This window comes from Phoca vitulina, unplaced genomic scaffold (assembly GCF_004348235.1).
Source record: "Phoca vitulina isolate PV1807 unplaced genomic scaffold, GSC_HSeal_1.0 scaffold56, whole genome shotgun sequence".
Taxonomy (NCBI): domain Eukaryota; kingdom Metazoa; phylum Chordata; class Mammalia; order Carnivora; family Phocidae; genus Phoca; species Phoca vitulina.
In genome coordinates this window covers 962,663-982,299 of record NW_022589759.1, presented here as the reverse complement: position 1 = coordinate 982,299, position 19,637 = coordinate 962,663, and the positions used below count along the sequence as shown (strand labels likewise).

General features: G+C 62.6%; 2 protein-coding genes across 2 annotated transcripts; one reads left to right on the top strand and one right to left on the bottom strand.

Moving 5' to 3' along the window:
- The first annotated feature begins 12,266 nt into the window (after nucleotides 1-12,266).
- On the top strand, nucleotides 12,267-17,000 carry CDT1 (chromatin licensing and DNA replication factor 1). Its single transcript, XM_032389795.1, has 10 exons — nucleotides 12,267-12,497; nucleotides 12,947-13,129; nucleotides 13,207-13,361; nucleotides 13,948-14,145; nucleotides 14,241-14,386; nucleotides 14,544-14,644; nucleotides 15,079-15,267; nucleotides 15,471-15,611; nucleotides 15,684-15,885; nucleotides 16,338-17,000. The coding sequence occupies exons 1-10, from the start codon at nucleotides 12,267-12,269 to the stop codon at nucleotides 16,499-16,501; spliced, it is 1,710 nt and encodes a 569-aa protein (XP_032245686.1). The 3' UTR covers nucleotides 16,502-17,000.
- A 124-nt stretch (nucleotides 17,001-17,124) lies between these two features.
- On the bottom strand, nucleotides 17,125-19,494 carry APRT (adenine phosphoribosyltransferase). Its single transcript, XM_032389965.1, has 5 exons — nucleotides 19,364-19,494; nucleotides 19,133-19,239; nucleotides 18,025-18,158; nucleotides 17,724-17,802; nucleotides 17,125-17,544 (listed from the first exon to the last, which is right to left on the bottom strand). Exons 1-5 carry the CDS (start codon nucleotides 19,441-19,443, stop codon nucleotides 17,402-17,404), a joined length of 543 nt encoding a protein of 180 aa, XP_032245856.1. The 5' UTR covers nucleotides 19,444-19,494; the 3' UTR covers nucleotides 17,125-17,401.
- Between the last annotated feature and the right edge of the window lie 143 nt (nucleotides 19,495-19,637).

Sequence of the window (19,637 nt, the reverse complement as noted above, 5' to 3'; positions counted from 1 at the left end):
GGCTCACCACTGCCCTTCTCTGGGCTCTGCCCGCAAGAGTGAAATAAGAGGACTGAGGTCAATAACCTCTGAGGGAGGGTTCTCCACTCTGACATTAGAGGGGTCTAAGGCATACTTTAAACCAGTGATTTTAAAATCTGTGCATAGGTAGGAAGACCAGGGTGGGCCCTCCTCCCCCCTCTAGTGCTTCAGTGGGACGAGCTGTCTCCCATATGGGGGGCAAAAGATAACCTTGTTTGTATAAAGAGTTTAAATGCAAAAAAAAAAAAAAAGTTTAAAAACCACTCCTTTATACTAAGTCCTCCAAAGGCTTAGGCTACAAGGCTTCAGACCCTTTCCCAAGAGCAGGCTCTGAGGTGTGGGAGCAGGAGGACACGGAGAATGAGGGTAAGGGGAGGGGAGTCCCAGAGCAGGCAGCCCCAAAGCCCCCACACAGCTTCAGGGACCGGCTCCCAGTGCTCCTCCCTTCCCGTCTGGCTCCCACGCAGGGGCTACAAAGAGAAGGGGAAGCCTCAGAACTTGCCCAGCAGGTGTGCTCCCTAAGGAACAATGCACATGTCCCAGAATTATGAGCAGCACAAGATTGGACAGAACCTTACTGGCCACCTCCAGGAGACATTAAATAAATTACAATGTATCCCATGGCAGAGTAGCAACTCTGCATGTATCAGCATGGAACCATCTTTAAGATACAATATTACAGCCAAGAAAGCCCAGTGGTGTAGAGCCCAGGCCTACACTATCCCTGGAGGACACACAAGACAGGAGGCAGAGAGAGAGAGGGAGGGAGAGAGGGTAGGGGTGGAGAGACAGAGAGACAAGGAGAGGGGGAGAGAGAGAAGGTGAGGGTGGAGAGACAGAGACAGAGAGCATGGGGGTGAGGCCACATTATCGGGGTGGGAAGGAAACATAATGATCACTGAAATACTCTTTTGCGCTGTTTAGATTTTTTGCTGTATGCATATAGTATCATCTTTCACAAAATAAATTTAAATTGAGCACAGCAGGGACAGATTCTCAGAAAAAGAACTTCCTGAACAGCCCCCTTGCCGGGCAGGGGAGTGGGGAACGTCTCGGCCACACCCACTGTCACCCCGCAGGTGAGGACACCAGGGGCCACGGTGGGGGGGGGTCATCTGCTACAGAACCAGCCAGGCTCTGAGTCCAGCCTTCCTGATGTCCCAGCACCCCACAACTCAGAGTGCTACTAAGTTCATTGTTCTTGATGAAATCCGTAATTTCGTCTTGAAAGAGCAAGAACGTCTGTTCCCCGAGGGAGAAAGGAAGGGCCATCACAGGGGGCTTTACCACTCAGGCTGCGCTCTTCCCCAAAGATAATATAGGCGTTGTTTCCTGCCCACACTCAAACATGAATTTCAGGAGGAAACCACCCAAGTGTCCGCGAACTGATGGACAGATACAATGGAGCACATCCCACAAGGGAAGGTTATCCAGCCATAAGCAGGAGCCAGGGGCCGGCCCCCCACCGTGTGTGCCGATGACCCGGGAGCACACCATCCCAAGCGAAGAAGTCAGACACTGTGTGATGGTGTTTGCGCAAAACATCCGGGACAGGCTGACTCGTAGGCACGGAAACTAGCCTAGCAGTTCCCGGGAGGGAGGGAGGGTATGGGGAGTTATTACTTAACGGGGCCAGAGTTTCTGTTGGGACGAGGAGAAAGTTTGGGAAATTGTGGTGGTGGTTGTGCAACCTCGTGAATGTGCTTGGTGCTGCTGAATTGTACGCTTATGAGGGTGAAAGTGTTACGTCTTCTATTGTGGATTTTTAGCCCAGAAATAGCTCACTTAACTCGCGGTGAAGATGATTTCTGAGCAGCCCACCCCGAGTCTTCCTCCCACCCGGGAGGCTCCCCAGAGCCAACCACATTCGCTCTTTCTTCTGAATGTTGTTTTCCTGATGGCTGGCCAAAAACTTGACGATCTTCTGGGGAGTTATTTTATTTCCCCGAGTACATTCCCACTCAGTTTCCCCTTTCCTGGAAGCAAAGAACAGGACCCGATCCAGCGGAGAGTCAGGGCACACCCCACTCCACAGAGGCCCAGATTCTCCTACAGGCCCTGTCCACCTGCCGCACAGAGCCAGCCTCGTGGAACTGTGCCCTCCGACCCACCCACCCACCCAGAATTGGCCTGGTGACTCTGCGTCCTTGCTGCCATTCAGCTTTGTCCTTGCTCAGGACGTGAGCAGACCAGAGTCAGCAGCAACACCAGGTTGGGTCTGGAACCCACTGCTGGCCTCACAGGCCGGCCGAGTTAGAGCCCACGACGCAGAGATGTGCCCACAGGTGCGTGCGGCCAGGGGCCCTTCACAAACTTCTACCAGGAATCAAGTAGGTCCTGAAACCCACACCTGCGGCTGGTAAACGTCACCTGATGAGTAATCGGCATTTTCCACATGAACCTGATTTTTAGAGCTTTGTCAGCAGTTTCCTTACCCCCATCTCAGCAGAAAACCACCTGCAGGTGGACAGGATGATGGGCGGGACTAAGATCGAGCAAGGGGCCGACGGCCCAGACCCGAGCAGCAATGAGCCTGACCAGTGTCCAGTGTCCCCTGGAGTTGACAGGCCACCCGGGCAAGCACGGGCGAGAGGCCTCAAGTGACTGATGGCCCTGCCCAGACCTCCGTGGCCTGTCCCACAACAGCTTCTGGTGCCTCTCCAGCTCTGCCTGCCCACGGGAAGGACAACCGTCCCCGGCAGCAGTGGGGACAGGGTGAAGCAGAGGGGGTGGTACAGAGTGGCAGAGACCAAGGCTGCGTCGAAGAGGGCGGGCTGACCTCGGGGAGCAAGTTCCCCCAGTGAAATGGGGTCACTTCCACCATCCAGACGGCTTTTAGGGTGGGAGGAGGGGCTGTGAAAAATGTCTGGCATCAGAACTTGCACAAAGCAGGTGAAAGAAAGAGGAGGGGCGCCTGGGTGGCTCGGTGGGTGAAGCATCTGCCTTTGGCTCAGGTCAGGATCTCAGGACCCCGGGGTCCTGGGATCGAGTCCCATGTCGGGCTTCCTGTTCAGTGGGGGGTCTGCTTCTCTCTCTTTGCCCCTCCCAACTGCTTGTTCTCTCTCACTGAAATAAATAAATAAAATCTAAAAAAGAAAGAAAGAGAGAGAGAAAGTAAGGGGAGCAAACAGGTCAAACGTGGAGAGATCCCTCATCCGGTGAGTGAGGAGCCACACCTGGCCGTCCTCACTGCGGCCCCGCCAGGGCCCGGGATGCACCGCGAACAGACATTTAGGATGAGAGGGACAGGCCATCACCCCATCTCGCAATTAGGATCTGGGCCAGGGATCAATAGTGCACCAGCAATTTTAAAGAAAGCCACCAAGACCAGAGGGTTTGTAACACATGAACAAACTGAGCCCAGAGAAGGGCAGCGCCCGACTCCGCGGCTGACCTCCCGTCCTGGGCGGGTCCCGGGGAGGCCCTCACAGCAGGGAGGCCGGCTGCTGCGAGGACTCAGGGCCTCTCTGGGCAGGGGCTTCATTCCTTCCAGGGACGCGCTCCGTCTCACCGAGCTAGGTGTGAAGGCGGAGAGGACGCCTGTTTCTCCACAGCCCACAGGCCGGCCGGCTTCTCCGTGCTCCGCCTTACTCTCTCACGGTGGGAAACTCTGACACCTTACTGCCCCCAGCGACACCAGGAAGGAAGCCAGGGGCGGCAAACCCAGGGGGTCTGGGCAGGGCAGGCTCAGCAATGCGCTTCCCAATCCGGGCTGAGCTGGGCCCCGTGGGGGCGGGCAGAGCAGCGGGAGGACCTGGCCCGGCAAAGCAGGCCGTCTGGCCCTCCCTGGGCGCTCGTGGGCACCTCCAGCCCCGCTGACTCAGGCACCCTCGCACGTGGCCCGTGCTCTCCCGGGAGCCTGGTGGGAGCAGGAGTGCCCGGCCCGTGTGCAGACTTGGCTGCCCCCTGCACTTGGCCCTTTCCCTGCCTGCACTTCTGGGGTCGGGACAGCTGGAGCAGCTCAAGGGTGGAGTGGGTGCTGGGCACACCCCGAGCCTTCCCCCTTTGCAGGAAACTTCCTGAAGTAGGCTTGACTGAGGAACCCCCGCCCCCTCCGGCCTGGGCGCTTCCCAGCTTCCTGCTGGTCCCGTGCTGGCCCTTCAGTTACTACTGGTTTTCTTTACTGTCACTGGCCCGGTACTGCCAAGAGCCCCTCACTGTGGCCCCCCGATGGAGGTCACCCACCAGCTCACTCAGGTGCAGGGAAGGGGGGAAGGCACCCCCTTACTTGCAACAAGCGGACGGTGGGCAGCAGGGCCCCGGCCCTTGAGAGCAGAGCACAGCCCGGAAGAGCAAGCAGCCGGGAGCCGAGGAAGGAGACGGGAGGTCCTGAGCCTTCAGGCCCAGGAGGCAGGCGCGGGGAGCCTGACCAAGTCACTGTCCTCCTCAGGATCCCGGGTCCCCCGCAGGGTTTCTGGGCACCCTGTCCCAGTGCTGGGGCCACCGGCCACATCGCTTCACCCTGTGCAAAACATGCAGGGCTGCGTGGGTCCCCCCAAAGCCTTGCTCTCTGCCATACCTCTGCGGGGAAGGCCCTCTCCCCACCTGGCAAACTTCCCCCCATTTTCTGGGCCACCCCAGCAGGCCTGACAGCCCGGGTGGTTACCATGCTCTGCTCCAGCAGCTCTGACCCCCTGCGACGGAGCTCCCCAGGCCTCTGCCTCACGTAACTCTGCACCCCTGAAGTGGGCACGTCACCTGCAAGAGACCACGGAAACACACAGGCCCCCAACCCCGATGGGGCCCAGAGCTCTGTGATCCCTGACCATGTCCGGAAGAGGAGTGTAGCTGACCCATGAGAGCCGGTGGATGCACTCTTCTCCTTTCTCCCCTGCACAGTCCTCAGATGTGATCTCCTTGGCTTTTTGAGGGATGGTCCTGTGTGGCTGAGCCACCAGCTTTGAGCAGAGATGGGTCTTCCACGGGTGCCCTCCAGCCCACCCGCTGTCCCGTTCTCACAGGCTCCCTGCAGGGCCCACCACCCAAAGTCCTGTGCGAGGCTTTGCCTTGGGCCCTGCTGTCAGTCCGGGTCGAGAGAGGCCCCGGCCAAGAACATGTGTGATACCCAATAGCCTTTGATCTGACAAAAGCAGAGACCATGCCCCTGGCCCCACACCCACCTTCCAGAGACTTCGGGGTGGGGCTGTGTGGTCAGGGCTTGCCTGGCGGACAGCACTCCATCAAGGTCCAGGCAAAAAGCCTCCATGGGCCCCGGGACCTGCCCTTTCCCTCTCCTGTCCTGAGGCCCCCACCTCCTCACCACACGGGCCAGAGCCACTCAAGGCCCCATGTGGTCACTTGGCGGCCCTGCTGGGCTGCACTCAGCCCTTCCTCCTTGCCCACGTCTGTCCTCTCTCAGCAGTGGGGCTTCCACAGCCCCCTGCCCCTCACCTGTCCTCCACAGCAACCGACGGGTCTACTCTTCACACAGATCTGTCTGCTGCTTCTCTCCCCGCCAGCCCCATGAGGAAGTGCAAACTCCTCTGCGGTATTACAAGCCCTTGGTGGTCTGCTGACCATTCCTGCCCAGCCACACAGGTATGCAGTCCCTCCCATCCACGCCCAAAGCCTGGGGTCGGGCCTTCCCTGTCCTGTTCTTGGGTACATCGCGCTCTGCCGCTGTTCCTCATGACTGCTCAGTTCTCGCTCCTTGAGCGCTCCGGCACGCAAGCATGCTACAGGCATGGGCCACGGACCCTGGCGACGCCGTGTCACCCGTACGTGCAGCCGCGTGCCCAAGGCCACACACACAGGTTGATGAATGAGCCGGCATCTGACCTGATCTTCAGCCCACCCCTTCTAAACTGAAGTCAGATGATGTGGGGCTCGAACTCACAACCTTGAGATGATGAGTCTCATGCTCCACTGACTGAGCCAGCCAGGCGCCCCCCAAAGTCATAGGCTTCTGCCCAAGTGTCGGCCTCAGCCTCTCTCTGGCTTCCGCCCGGATGGAACCTGGCCTCACCACTCCTGAGTGTAGGCTTCCAGGGCCCTTAAGACCAAAGTGCTCTGTGAGGCCAAAATGACCTTGCCTGCCCTCTCCTGTCAGCACCACCCCCCTCACTGCCAGGCTGCAGGAACCCTGCCTTTCCAGAGCTGCTCCTTGCTGGCTCTGGGAAAACTCAGGTCGCCGTGGAAACGTCATTCCGCAGTCCACCTCTGCCGGGTAAGGCTGGCCCAGGGGAAGCTGACTTCACAGCACCTGTTTACAGACCTGTTTAAGGTGTGTTATGTTAGACCCTTACCCTTATTTTACCAGCAAAAGATGGATTAGGGAATAAAAAGGAATTGCAGTGTGGGACAAATGAGCGGCAGCAAAACCATAGGCGAGTGTGAGGAACAAAGGAGAGGCGTGCTTTTTTAAGGAGGGAAGGAGTAGGTGGTCGGGAGTGCTGTTATGAACTAGAAGTCCAGTGGGGTAAACCGGGACCGGAAGTGTGGTGGCTTCCCATCGGTGGAGGGAGCCGTTGTGTGTGGGGGCGGGGAGGTCATGAGACCAGCTCCCTTCCTCAGGCTGTAGTAGTAGAGTGGTATACACGGGCAAGGTCAAGTTCGTGGAAGGCCCAGTCCCTCTTCCTGCTGGGTCTGCAATGGACAGGCGGTGGCAGGGCGGGAGAGCTCCCCCTGCCGCCCCGCCGGCTCCCTTTTAATGGGGTTTCCCTTGACTAAATTTCACTTACCCCAGTGGGCACTGCCATGGTCCCCCGGCCCCTGCACAGTGCCCAGCACCCAGTGGGAGCGCAGTGGATGCTTTCGAATGGGCCTGCCTCACTGCAGAGTGGGCTCCTGAGTTCGGGAGGAGCCTTCGGCTCCGCAGGGCTGTGAGCCCCCCGAGCGCAGGGCTGTGAAACCCCCGAAGCGCTCCGCAGGGCTGTGCACCCCCAGCTCCGCAGGGCTGAGCACCCCCAGCTCAGGGCTGTGAGTCCCCCGAAGCGCAGGGCTGTGAGCCCCCCGAAGCGCAGGGCTGTGAGCCCCTCCCCCCGAGCGCAGGGCTGTGAGCCCCTCCCCACCGAGCGCAGGGCTGTGAGCCCCCTGCGCACAGGACTGAGCCCCCGACCGCAGGGCTGTGAGCGCCCCCAAGGGCAGCGCTGGGCCCCCGAAGCGCAGAGCACATGCCTTGCACTCCGCAGGACTGTGAGCCCCCCCAGCGCAGGGCACAGCTAACCCACCTGGATCGGGAGTGGCTTGTGGCAGGGCCCCCAAAGTCCTTAGGTGAGGGACATTTACAAGCCTCCCGAGGGTAGTCCAGGGCCACGCCGGAGGGGGGTGCGGCGGCGAGCGGGGCCCGGAGCAAGGTCCTGGGTTCAGGCCTGACTGTTCCGCAGGTTCTTCGTGCGGTTCCAGGCATTCTCCGGTGAGCTGTTATCGTCACGGGGGCCGCCTTCCTACGGAGGACACGGCAGCAGGGGTCAGGACAGGAGGCGCGGAGCCTGCAGGACCCTCGGGCTGAGGTGACCCAGGTGACCCCGGCGACCCTCACGCGCGGGCGCCGCAGCGGGGCCCGCCCCCTCGGTCTGCGGAGACGGAACTCGCGACCCAGCCTCAGCTCCGGCCACGCCCACCATTGAGCCACGCCCCCACCGATGGCACCTCCCCTGCCACTCCCGGCCACGCCCAGCCCCGGCGCCCCTAACCTAGCCCCCGGAGCCACGCCCTACCGGTCCACGTCGACTCGGCCTGGCCCCGCCCCATCCTTCCGGCCACGCCCCTCACAGACACCGCCCCTTCTGGAGTTACGCCCCGCCCCGTCGCGTGATTGACAGCGCAGGGCTGCGCCCGAGGCCTAGTCTCGCGGGTGGGCGTTCTCCCCGGGCCGGGGCCGAAGGCCCGGGGTGTTCCGTTGCGTCTCGACGCGCGCCCTCTCTGCCCTGTGCCCGGCCGCCCTGTCGTGGGGACCCCCACCCTGCAGCCTCCAGCCCGCTGGGACCTGGCCTTTCCCCTGCACTTGCTGGAAAAGTTGTCTCCTCAGAACAACTTGGGCACATGAGCCGTTTCCAGCTGCGAATTTCATGAAGTCTGAGCAAAGATCAAGTATTTCTGTGAAAACTGAGCGCGCTCCAAGTTGAGAGGTGCTGTAAGGTGTGGAGGGCGGACTGCACTTAAGTACTAACTAGGACTTAGTGATGGTTGTGATTGGACGGTGGTGAACCATGTGACATAGCTCATTAATAAAGTATATCGGCTACTTGTTCAAATGGTAACATTTGGGATATGATGGGTAAAGTAAAAATATACTTTAAAATGACTGTCACCTGATTCTTTTTACTTTCTTAGCGTAGCTACGAGAAAAAGTAAAATTACACCTGTGCCCCCACCACGTTTCTGTTGGGGCTGCGGCTCTGGACACTCACACGTGGATCAAGACACAGTGTGCCCTATTCCCACCCTGACATGCTCTGCAAGCAGGTGTGCTGTTGATGCGGTCACCGTCCTACGGGAACTTGAAGCTACGTTTGCTTTCCCAGGTCTCTGCTGAGAGCGCGTTCCGTGAGGTCCCCTTGATAAGTATGGTTGTGAGGCTTGGGGAGGAGAGGAAGCCTCCCAGGTCACTCAGCCTGTGGGCAGCAGCAGCTTCTCCACCCTCCCATTTGTCTCATCACATCTGGTGGACAAAGAGCCAAGTGCAGGCTGAGACCCAAATGTCTGCGCTGAAGGTCAAGCTGCCTCCAGGTCTGGCTATGGACATCGCATCATAAGCCAAGACCATGAACATCGCCCCTGTGGCAGCAGGTGACAGGCTCTATCAGGGCTCAGGGGATCCCTGAAGCCTGAATTCCATTCTCTCCAGCTACTGTCTGGTCTCTTAGGGAAGGAGTGACCGACTGAGAGGTGGAGGTGGGCGAGCAGAGCAGGCTCCTTGGTGCACCAGCTTTATGCCTTACAAGTCTTGGCTTCTTCACCCACAAATGGGGTATGGCTCGTAGGACCGCTCTGAGGGTGAGACAGCTAAGGCATCCCGGTTATGGGCACGGGGCCGCACAAAGCACACCTCAACAGAGCCCAGCTGTTATGGTTTTGTAGAACTGCTTTGCAGATTGTCGGCCACTGCATACCCCTGGGAAGTGCTTGTTCCGAGCCAACAGCACCAGCCTGGAGCAGCTGGGTGCAGTCGTTCAGGCTGTGCTCATGCTCGAAGGCAGAGCAGGAGGTGGGATGGGTTCTAGGGGAGTTACAGCTGGGCAGACACGGCTATAACCCAAACTCAGAACATACTGCAACTCTAGCCATTTTTTGGAGTGTGGTTAAAATGATGATGGTGGTGGTGGTGATGGTGGTCTGGGTTCTATTCCCTACTGTGTCCTCTATCAGATATTCCCGAGGCCCTTCCTTCTTGCCCTTCAGTGTCATCCTCTCCAAGAGGCCTCCCTGAACCCTCAGATCTAAAGTGGCCCCCCCAATCACTCCATCTCATGACCAGGTTTTATGTTCTTTACTTGAAATGATTAAAAAAAAATTTTTTTTAAAGATTTTATTTATTTGAGAGACAGAGAGTGAGCGAGCGAGCGAGAGCGCACAAGCAGGGGGAGCAGCACAGGCAGAGGGAAAAGCAGACTCCCTGCTGAGCAGGGAGCCCGATGCGGGGCTTGATCCCGGGACCCTGAGATCATGACCTGAGCTGCTTAACCAACTGAGCCACCCACGCACCCCTGAAATTTAATTAAACTAATTTCTGTCTCTCTCCACTAGAATGTGAGCTCCTTGAGGGCAGGGCCCTCCTGTCTTGTTCTCAACCTGATACAGAGTGGACCCTCAGTGGCCTGGCCTGTACTGGGCCTTCGGCCGCCAGGCTCCCAGTGGGCACTCAGTAAATACCGGGTGATCACATGAATGAAGGCATAGTCCTCAGTCTCCCAGTTTCTTCAGGGTACACATCCAGAAACAAGGGTTCTAGTCCCTTTGTGATCTGCTGATCTCTCTCTCTCTCCTGAAGACATTCTAGCCTTAACATTCCATACCTATAAGCCAACATGACACTTCAGGGGAGCTTGGGCAGAACAGAGCAGAGAGGGGCATTCACTTACCTTATTCTAGACTCTATACTTTTATTAATGCAGCCTCATATGGATCAACCTTTTGACCAGGCTTTCATCCAGCCTCCTTGGGTTGGAAGAAATAGAAACTCACTCAGAGGCACTTTAGGCAAAAGACGCAGAGGTATGGGAGAGGCTAGAGGCTGCTTCATAAAAACCCGGGCCATCTTGAAAGGCTGTGGGTCTCCCATGACAGCAAACTAGAACCATTGCAAACCATCTGGGTCAGCTGCTGGGTCTGGCTGGGTGTCCCCGGGTGACACGGTCCCTTGCTCACTATCTCTGTCTCCATACACATGGAGGAAGGTGGCTGTCCTACTCCATCTCACTTCCCACAGCCAGAGGTGACAGAAGGGTGGTTCCAATGCCAGTCATAGGTCCAAGGAGAGGATCTGATCGGTTCAGCTGTGTGCCTGTCATGCAATCAGTGGTGACTGGAAGGTGGGGGTCACAACTTCCAGAGGTGGCTGCTGAACCCCATCACTGTAGGTGGGCAGACAATTTTCTAAGCAGCAGCTGCTCCAGAGGCTTAAGTCATCCCAAACAGTCCGAGTCACCAGGAGTGACATTAAAAGTTAACAGTGGCACGGCCAGACACACTGCAACGGCACGGACATTGGCACTGGAGCTGGTCCCCAGGCCCCTGCTGTATGCCATGCCCCCCTCCCGATGGCTGGTTGTGAGGAGCGAATGAAGACAGCACTGTTACGTCCCCAGACTTGCCTCATCCCACATGGGACCGACACGTTTTGGATTCATGTTCTGGATCCTACAAGACCCCTCAGCCATCCCCAGAGCCACTCAGGGCCTCCTAGGGCCTGCTTCCACCTCCAGACTAGTGCCCCCGGGGAGCTGGCCAGAACACAGCAATGTGTGACTCTTTCCCTCCCAGAAGTCCTCCTCAGGTGGATGTGCCTGGGAGTGCATGCTCTTGTCACACAGCCATGTGGAGCCAGGCACGCAGGGTGTCCTCTCCTGAGGGGCCCTGCCTCCCGTCACCTCACTCAGCTCTCTTGGGGGGCATGAGCCTGGTCAGCACTCTGTGGTTCCAGGCTGGTGCGCGGGCAGGTGGCAAGACAAATGAAATGCTGGTAGAAACGTCTCGGCATTCTGGAGGCTCTGGGGAGGCCTCCTGCTCATCAGCTTATCTACAGAGAGCAAGGGCTGGGAGCCAGATACTGGAGTCACTCGTGCTTAGATCCAGCTGCCCGGACTCTCCAAAACCAGGTGTTCCTTTACTTTCTAAATGTGAAGCAGAGCGCGCGCGGGAACCACAGCCTATTTGGGAGAGAAGACAGCTGCCTCCTTCCTGATGAGCGGCTACAGACGGAAAGACCTGCGAAGTGCCCTTGTCTCCGCCGGCCTGACGAAGAGGCTGTGCCTAGAATGTGTGCTGTCACTGCAGTCCCAGGATCCTGCACACTTCTCTCTATAACGCACAGCAGGCTTACGTTTGGAGAGGTCCATTTCGACGCCGGTCAATGCTTGCCTCCAGCGTGGTGGTCCAGGGCACACACACGCCACAGACCGGTCACAGAGCCTAGGCTTAAACACGCCGGCTGCCGCCTGCCACCCTGCTCCCTGGGCGGCTGCTGTCCCCAAAGCACGGGCGTAGCTGTCCGCTCGCCTCATCGCCCACGGGAACGGCCGCCTCCGGGCACTTTCCCCCACCGAGAGGCCCTCTACAGGGCGCTCCGGGCCTCCCGCGGGTCCCCGGCGGCAGCGGCCCCTCCGGGACTAGCACCCCCTTCCCCGATCCGCCCGGATGCCACCCTTCCTTGCACAACAGCCTCCCTGACGCAGAATTCGCACCCGCGGAGAGACTCCGGGGTCTGGCTGCCGACCCTGCCCAGGGACGCCGCCGAGGGCCAGCGTCACTCAACGGTGCCTGGTGTTACCCTCAGCAGGAAGCAGCGTGGCATCGCTCTCTTCTCCCGGACCGCACAGGCTCCGCGGCCGCCCCAGGCCGAGCTCACCCGCCACCTCGAGTCGGGCGGAACGAGGACCACGCTGCGGCGCCTGCGCGCGTCTGCGCAGCCGCGAGAGCGTCCGCGCGCATGTGCCTGGACGCGTCCATTTCCCGGCCGCCCCGCCCCCCGCCGATGGTTCCGTCCGGGGGGGCGGGGCCAGGCGCGGCGGGAAAATCGGCGCGGAGCGCGGCACCGCTTCCGTCCTGCGCGGTACCAGGTCCCTGTTCGTGTCCCCGGTCCCGCCATGGCACAGCCCCGACTCACCGACTTCTTCGCGCGCCGCCGCCCCGGGCTCCGCGCCGCGCCGCCGCGGGTCAAGTCGGTCTGGCGCACCCCAAGCCCCGCCAAGCCCGCGCCCGGCGCCCCGGCCCGCACCCCGGGCGGCAGCCGCAAGCGTGCCCGCCCGCCCGCCGAGCCCGCGCGCGACCACCCCGCGCCGCCCGCGCGCCGGAGGCTGCGGCTGCCGGCCGACACGGTGACGGGGGAAACTGAGACCGGGGCGGGGGCAGGGGGGACGCGGACCGGGGGTCTGGCTGCGGACGGTGCCGCGTGCAGAGAACAGGCCCCGAGCCGCAGCCGGAGACCGTGGAGAAGGCCTGGGGCCCGGTCACCGCGGACGGCAGGGGCAGGTGTGCTGTGGCCGCCGCGAGAACCGGGCACAGAGCTCCGCACGAGGGCGCAGAGGTGCCGGCGTGAGGAGGGCAGGGCTCTGGGCTGGTAGACGTCTGGCCTGCCTGCAAGCCTGGGCGGGGGTCGGGCCGGAGAAGAACGGGCAGCAGGCGATGGGCCCGCTCCTCGGGCGCGACTCCAGCAAAAACTTGCACTGGTGCCCCCGGCAGCGCGTGTTCTAGCCAGCTGAGCGAGGGAGGGATCCCTCTCACCGCAGTCCCGTCACTCGTTCACCTTTGGCGTTCTGCCCACCAGGTCTCGGATCCCGCTGACCCGGCTGACCCGACTGCCCCCGCTGCCCCCGCTGACCCGGCTGACCCCACTGTCTGTGCTGCCCCCGCTGCCCCCGCTGACCCGGCTGCCCCCGCTGTCGCCGGCTCCCCAGAGCAGGCCCCTCTCTCAGCAGGTCTACAGCCCTGCCTGGCCGCTCAGGAGAAGGTGAGGTTGGACCCAGGGTGGGGGAGGTAGAGTGATGTGGGTGTGCATGGCCAGCTGAAGGCATCTTGTGTCCACAGGCTTCCTCAAAAGTCACTTTTTCTGAGCTCAAGTCGTGCCTACAGCGGGCACGGGAGCTAGGGGCCCGGGCCCAGGAGCTGAGGGCAAGTGCCCAGAGGAAGGATGCTGGGGAACCCAGCGTGCCCGAGGACCAGGGGCACCCAGCAGGGCCATGGTGAGTCCTGGGCGGGTGGTCAGGCACCGGAGGAAAGGCTAGGCTGGTGGGAGGACAGGACTGGGTAGAGGCCAGGGCTGCTCCTTCCATGGAGGCCGTGCAGGTGACGAGGCTCTCGGATCCCAGCCCTGCCACTGGCTAGCTCCGCACCCTGGCCTCCATCCGTGAGAGGTGCCACTTCTTGCCGCGGGGGGCCCTTGTGAGCTTCAGATGCTGTCAACAGCTCACCGTTATTGGGTATTTGTCCCCTGTAGCCATGTCTGTCCTCCCCAGCCCCTGTGGTCATCGAGTGCCTCTTAGAGATGAGGGAACCAGGGTTGGGGGTGGCCAGGGACTTCCCTAGGTGGCCAGGCAGGACATGGCAGAGCTAGGTTTGGAGCTATGCCTTTCTGTCTGCACCTCCAGCCGTGTGCATGATGGGGACACGGGGTGTGCGGGGGCCGTGGGAACGGGGGTGTGGTGTGTCACGGGAGTGGTTCTCAAGCCCCGGCTCTGGGGTCTCCCTGGCCACATTGCCTGCCTGCTGTTGGTGTTGGAGCGGTGTGGGTCTGCTGCTTCCCCTGACGCCTGGATCCCTCCCTGGCAGTGGACAGAAGGCCCCTGCCTACCAGCGCTTCCATGCCCTGGCCCAGCCGGGGCCCCCGAGCCTCGTGCTTCCTTACAAGTACCAGCTGCTGGCGGAGATGTTCCGCAGCATGGACACCGTCGTGGGCATGCTCTACAACCGCTCCGAGACCGTGACCTTTGCCAAAGTCAAGCAGGGCGTCCAGGACATGATGCGCAAGTGAGTGGCCCGCCACGGTGGGGCCCTCCCCCTGCCTGCGGAGTCCGCCGTGTGCCCTGCCGGCCGCTCTCTGACCCCAGCACCTTGTTCCATAGGCGCTTTGAGGAGCGCAATGTTGGCCAGATCAGAACTGTGTACCCTACTTCCTACCGCTTCCGCCAAGAGCGCAACGTCCCCACCTTCAAGGACGGCGTTAAGAGGTCTGATTACCAGCTTACCATCGAGCCGCTGCTGGACCAGGGTGAGTGTGCTGTGGCTGAGCTCACGCAGCCGCCCTGAGCCTCCGGTTCCCCGCCAGAGCCACGGTTTTGAGCATGGGTGTTAGGCGTCGGGTCCCTGGCCTCCTACGAGACCCGGGGTCTCGGGGCTGGGGACTCAGGCCTGAGCTCTGCCCACAGAGGCCGGCAGCGCGGCGCCCCAGCTCACGGCCTCGCGCCTCCTGCAGCGGCGGCAGGTCTTCAGCCAGAATCTGGTGGAGCGCGTCCGTGAGCACCACAGGGTGAGTGCGCGCCCCGGGATGGCCAGCTCGGCCCCTGGAGGAAGCCTCTCCCCAGCCCGCCCTGTCCTCCGTCCCCTCCTCCTGTCAGGGCTCGCTCCTACCTGCAAGAACCACGTCCTCTCTAGAGTTCTCTGAGCCCCTCCTATGGCTGCCTCCTGCAGGGTGGGTGCGGGCTGGGCGGGGGGCCTGGGCCCGGTCCCCCAGCTGAGGGGGAGGAGCTCAGCATGGCGGCCTCAGGCCCTGGGAGGTGCAGGACGGGCCCAGTGGGTGCTGCTGGCTGCTGCGTCTGGCTCTTGGCCCAGCCGAGCACCTGGAGCTCAGGTGCAGGACCTTGCCCGAGGTCGCTCAGCTGGGACAGGAGCCCAGCAGCTTTGCCTGCCCCCACGCGGATGTGCCCAGGGTCACCCGGCACGCCCTGGCCCCTTTGCACACAGGCCTTCCTGGCCTCCCTGAACCCTCCCATGGTGGTGCCCGAGGACCAGCTCACACGCTGGCACCCGCGCTTCAACGTGGACGACGTGCCTGACATCGAGCCGGCCGAGCTGCCCCAGCCGCCCACCACGGAGAAGCTGGCCACCGCCCGGGAGGTGCTGGCCCGTGCCCGCAGCCTCCTGTCGCCCAGGGTGAGACTGTGTCCGGGATGACGGGGCAGGGCAGCCCGACCTCCACATGGGCACCTGACAGGCTCCGTCCTTGGCCAAGTGCCTGCGGGTGGCGGGAGGTGCCCTCCCCTCATGCCCGGACGCACAGGGTGCTTGGGTTGGACAGACGGCGACTCCTGGGCAGGGGGGGCTGCTCCTCATTTCTCCCGTCTGACCTGCCGCAGATGGAAAAGGCCCTGAGTGACCTGGCTTTGCGTACGGCCCAGCCCAGCAGCCCTGGGTCCCCCAGCCCTGCCCTGCTGGCCGCCCCACCGGCCGCCCCGCCTGCGGCCCTGAGGGGGGTGTCCCAGGACCTGCTGGAGAGGGTGAGTGTTGGGGGTCCCGGCAGGGGGGCCGCGGGGCTGGCCTTGCCCTGACTGCCCCCTGGCCCCCTGCAGATCCGGTGCAAGGAGAAACGGAAGCAGCTGGCCCAGATGACGCGGCGGCCAGAGCAGGAGATGCGCCTGCAGAGGCTGGAGCGGCTGCCCGAGCTGGCCCGCGTGCTGCGTGGCGTCTTCGTGTCCGCGCGGAAGCCGGCGCTCACCATGGAGGTGGCCTGCAGCAGGATGCTCGGCAGCTACCCTGCAGTCGTGAGCCCCGGTGTGTGCTGGGCCCTCCCCGTGTCCCCGGCTCCCGGGTGAGGGTGGGCGCCGTGGACCGGCTGCTCCCCACACGTGTGTGGGGTCTGTGGTGTGTGCTGGCAGGCACAGTGCCCTTGAGGTCACCTCTTGAGCCTCTGTGCTCACAACCCAGCCGGGCACCCTGCAGCCCCTCGGACGGCCCCGCTTCCCACGGGACCGGCAGCTCCCTCCTGGGGACCGGGACCGGCGTGGGGCTCAGTGGGAGGGTCAGCTCCTTGGCAGGGCTGTCCCCCATCTTTCCACTGTTCACTCTGCTTCTCGGGGGCACGGACAGGCTTGGCGGGTGTGGGCGAGAGGGGGAGGGCTGGTCCTAAGGAAGGCCTGCTGACGGCCTGGACACCCACCCCATGGGGGCTTAGCGCCCACTCAGGTGTGCATGGGCCCCAGCCTCACACCCCCCTCCGTCTGCAGGGGAGATGGAGCAGCACGTGCGGCTCCTCTCCGAGCTGCTGCCCGACTGGCTCAGCCTCCACCACATCCGCACGGACACCTACGTCAAGCTGGACAAGGCTGCTGACCTGGCAGAGGTCGTCACACGGCTGGCCTGCCTTGCCCGCGCGGAGGCGGCGCTGTGAGCGCCTCGCAGACATGGGCTTCCGGTCCCTGGCCCGGCCCGCTGCGTCTGTTTTACTCCCTTTAGGGACACCATGCACTTTTCCCCCTTTTGAACTCCCCACCAGGCTCTCTGGGCAGTAGGCCTCCCCCGGTGCATCGTATCGTCATTAAACTGGTTTGTTGGGGACTTTGTCCTTGCTGTGTTTGGGGTGCAGGGAAGTGGGGCAGGAGGTCAGGCGGTTGGCAGAATGCCCCCCTGGAGGTTGATGTGGGAATCCTGGGTGGCCCAGTGGGCTTCGCATCCCCGCTGGACCCTTGTAAGAGGGAGGCAGCCTGCAAGCCTGGAGGGTGGTAAGCCGCTGGCTCTGAGAATGGAGGGCCGGCCCTGAGGCTCTGGAAGCTGGGAAAGCCAGGAGACGGTCTCCCTGGAGCCCCCTGAAGGAACCAGCCCCAGCAACACAGACCAGCACTTCCCGCATCTGGAAGCCGCCCCAGGCCACACCGGTCTCCTGTTTGCCCTCTGTGAGGACAGAACCACACGGTGCCATAGACAGGCCTGTGCAGCCTGCCATGGGGGGGTCCCTGCATGTCCCGGCCCCAAGGCCAGACCCCACCTGGCACCTGGACCGAGAGCAGCCATTCTAGCAAAGCAGTTTATTCACTTCTCTCGGTGTTTCTGAGTGCACCTGCAGGGGCCTGGGGTGGGCCCCGGCCGGAGCCGCTGGCTCCAGGCCTTGGCACCCCCACAGCCCGCAGGAAGGACCCCAACGGTGGCCTAGGCACCAGAGAAAGACAACTGCACAAAACCCTTACAAAATTAAAAAAAAAAAAAAAAAAAAAAGTCCAGGCGGATGGCTGGCGCCCCCTGGCGGCCAGAGCCAGCTACCGGGCTGGACCTCCCTGCCAGGATGGGGCCAGAGTCACTCGAACTGCAGGAGAGAGAAGAAGGGCACGGGCGTCAGCTTCTCCCTGCCCTTCAGCGACGTCAGCTCCACGAGGCTCACGCACTCCAGCACCTCGGCCTGCAGCTGGCCCAGCAGCTCACAGGCTGCCCGCATGGTTCCTGTGGGGGGGGGGTTGGTATGCTGACAAGGCTCCCAATGGCCCGTGCAGGGTCCTGCTGCTCACGGGTAAACTGTAGAGTGCCAGGGCCCCAGTCCACTTCTCACTCCTGCGGTGAGGCACTTTCTTGCAGCCCTAGCAGCCCTCCTGCCAGGCCCTCTGCTGGGGGGAGACCCTCACCGCCAGTGGCCAGCAGATCGTCCACGACAACCACCTTCTGCCCCGGCTCCAGGGCGTCTCTCTGGATTTCCAGCTCAGCCTGCAGATGGGAAGCAGGCCCACGGTCTGCATGTGTCTGGAAATGGCCTGGGAGGTGACGCTGACAGGACGCCACACGGTCTGAGCCCCACTCTCAACCCACCCAGCGGTTTCCTGGCTGCGTGAGCTAGCCTGGTGTCTCAGGCTGAGCACCACCCACGGCAGGGCCACTGACCCCACAACTATCCCTGGGGGACCCAAGCGGTGCACGCAGCCCACTCACCTTGCCATATTCCAGGGTGTATGAGGCAGACACAGTGGGGCCAGGGAGCTTCCCTCGTTTTCGGATGAGCACGCAGCCCAAGCCAAGCTCCTGGGCCAGGGAGGGGCCGAACAGAAATCCTCTGGAGTCCAGGCCTGTTGGCGAGAGCTGGGGTGTCAAGGGGCAGCTGGGGGGCACCGCAGCACGAGATCCCCGTGGACCAGTGCTGGAAGAGGACACGGAGCCTATGCAATGACAGAAGGCCCCTAGCTCTGTCGGCTCCAGCTACAAGACCAACGACATCCGTCCTCTTGCACCCACCGGGCACAGGGACTGCTGGGTGCTGACGGGAGCTGGGGAGCTGGGGCCAAGGACCAGGTGTGTCTGGCACGGGCCTGTATGTGGCTGCGTGGCCTCAGGGAAGTGACCGGACTTCGCCCCATCTCTAACTGGGCTAGCAGTGACCATGGATCAGACTTGGATGCCTCTTGTCATCCTTAAAAGCAGCATCTGCCCGGAAAGGGGCAGCGCAGGCCCCCACCCCACCCAGGGGTGCAGTGGGGGCAGCTTCCGGAAGGAACCCCCTGGAGGACTCAGCCAAGTGGAAGGCTGTGGTCCCTCCCAGCAGTGGGGAGCCACGGGCGGGCCAGGAGAGGGGCTCGCACAGGGACAAGACCTGCCAGGGTGCGCGTGGGGAAAGGGCCCGGCCCGCGGCTCAGTACACACTGGAGAGGGAGACACTCTGGTCAGACCCTCCCTGGGGAAATTCAGCCGCGGGGCCCCACGTGTCCGGAGCTGAGGGCCAGGAACTTGGTGGGGGGGACGCTGCCCTCCGCCGCACCACCCAAGGCTGTACCCACCCTCAGGCTGCAACGTGGGGCGCAGCGGGTCCATCCTTACAACCCACCCAAACACCCGTGCAGCGTTCGGCGTGTCCCCTGAGGGTCGCCCCCCGAGCCCCTCCCAAGCAACCAGGGGGCGTCCGTCCTGTGTTCGCTCTGCTCGGGGGAGAGGAGCGCACACGCCACCCTCACGGGGCCTGGCGCAGACCCGGCGACCCCGCCAACCACACGGCCTCCCGGGGCGTCCCCCTGGGGTTCAGGCACCCGCCCCCGGCCCCTCCGCTTGCCCACGATGTAGTCGATCTTGCCGCCGTGGGTCTTCTTCAGGTGGTTCGCCAGGAGGCTGATGGAGGCGCGGAAGGAGTCGGGGTCCTTCAGGAGGGGCGAGATGTCCCTGGCACGCAAGAGCAGGCCAGGTGACCCCAGGGGTCGGGCCCGGGCCCCGCGCCGCCACCCTCCCGTGCCCCGCTCCGTCCGTCCGTCCGTCCGCGCGGACCACGTGGCCGGCCGACCCGCACCTGAACAGCACCCCCGGGACAGGGAAGTCCGGGAAGCTGCGGATGCGCCGCGCCACCAGCTGCAGCTCAGGGTCCGCCATCTGGCAGCCGGCGCGTGTCGCCGGGCGGGGAGCGAAGCTCGGCGACCGGGGGCGGGGCCGGCAGCTCTGCGCCTGCGCTCAGCGCCGGCGGGCGGGGCCGGATTGTGGGGCGTGGCCGCCGCCACCGCCCGCAGGAACTACCGTATTTCATCGAATCTTAGGTGCCGACGTTGTTAAGGCGCGCTTGTTTTTCT

Bases quoted from the DNA above. Each gene is read 5' to 3' on its own strand.
- CDT1 (XM_032389795.1), top strand. From the start codon at position 12,267: ATGGCACAGCCCCGACTCACCGACTTCTTCGCGCGCCGCCGCCCCGGG. The intron at 13,130-13,206 runs GTGAGGTTGGAC...TTGTGTCCACAG, and splicing joins GCCTGGCCGCTCAGGAGAAG to GCTTCCTCAAAAGTCACTTT. The intron at 14,645-15,078 runs GTGAGTGCGCGC...CTTTGCACACAG, and splicing joins GCGTCCGTGAGCACCACAGG to GCCTTCCTGGCCTCCCTGAA.
- APRT (XM_032389965.1), bottom strand. From the start codon at position 19,443: ATGGCGGACCCTGAGCTGCAGCTGGTGGCGCGGCGCATCCGCAGCTTC. The intron at 19,240-19,363 runs GTGCGGGTCGGC...CTTGCGTGCCAG, and splicing joins GTCCCGGGGGTGCTGTTCAG to GGACATCTCGCCCCTCCTGA. The intron at 17,803-18,024 runs GTGAGTGGGCTG...TCCCATCTGCAG, and splicing joins ACACCCTGGAATATGGCAAG to GCTGAGCTGGAAATCCAGAG.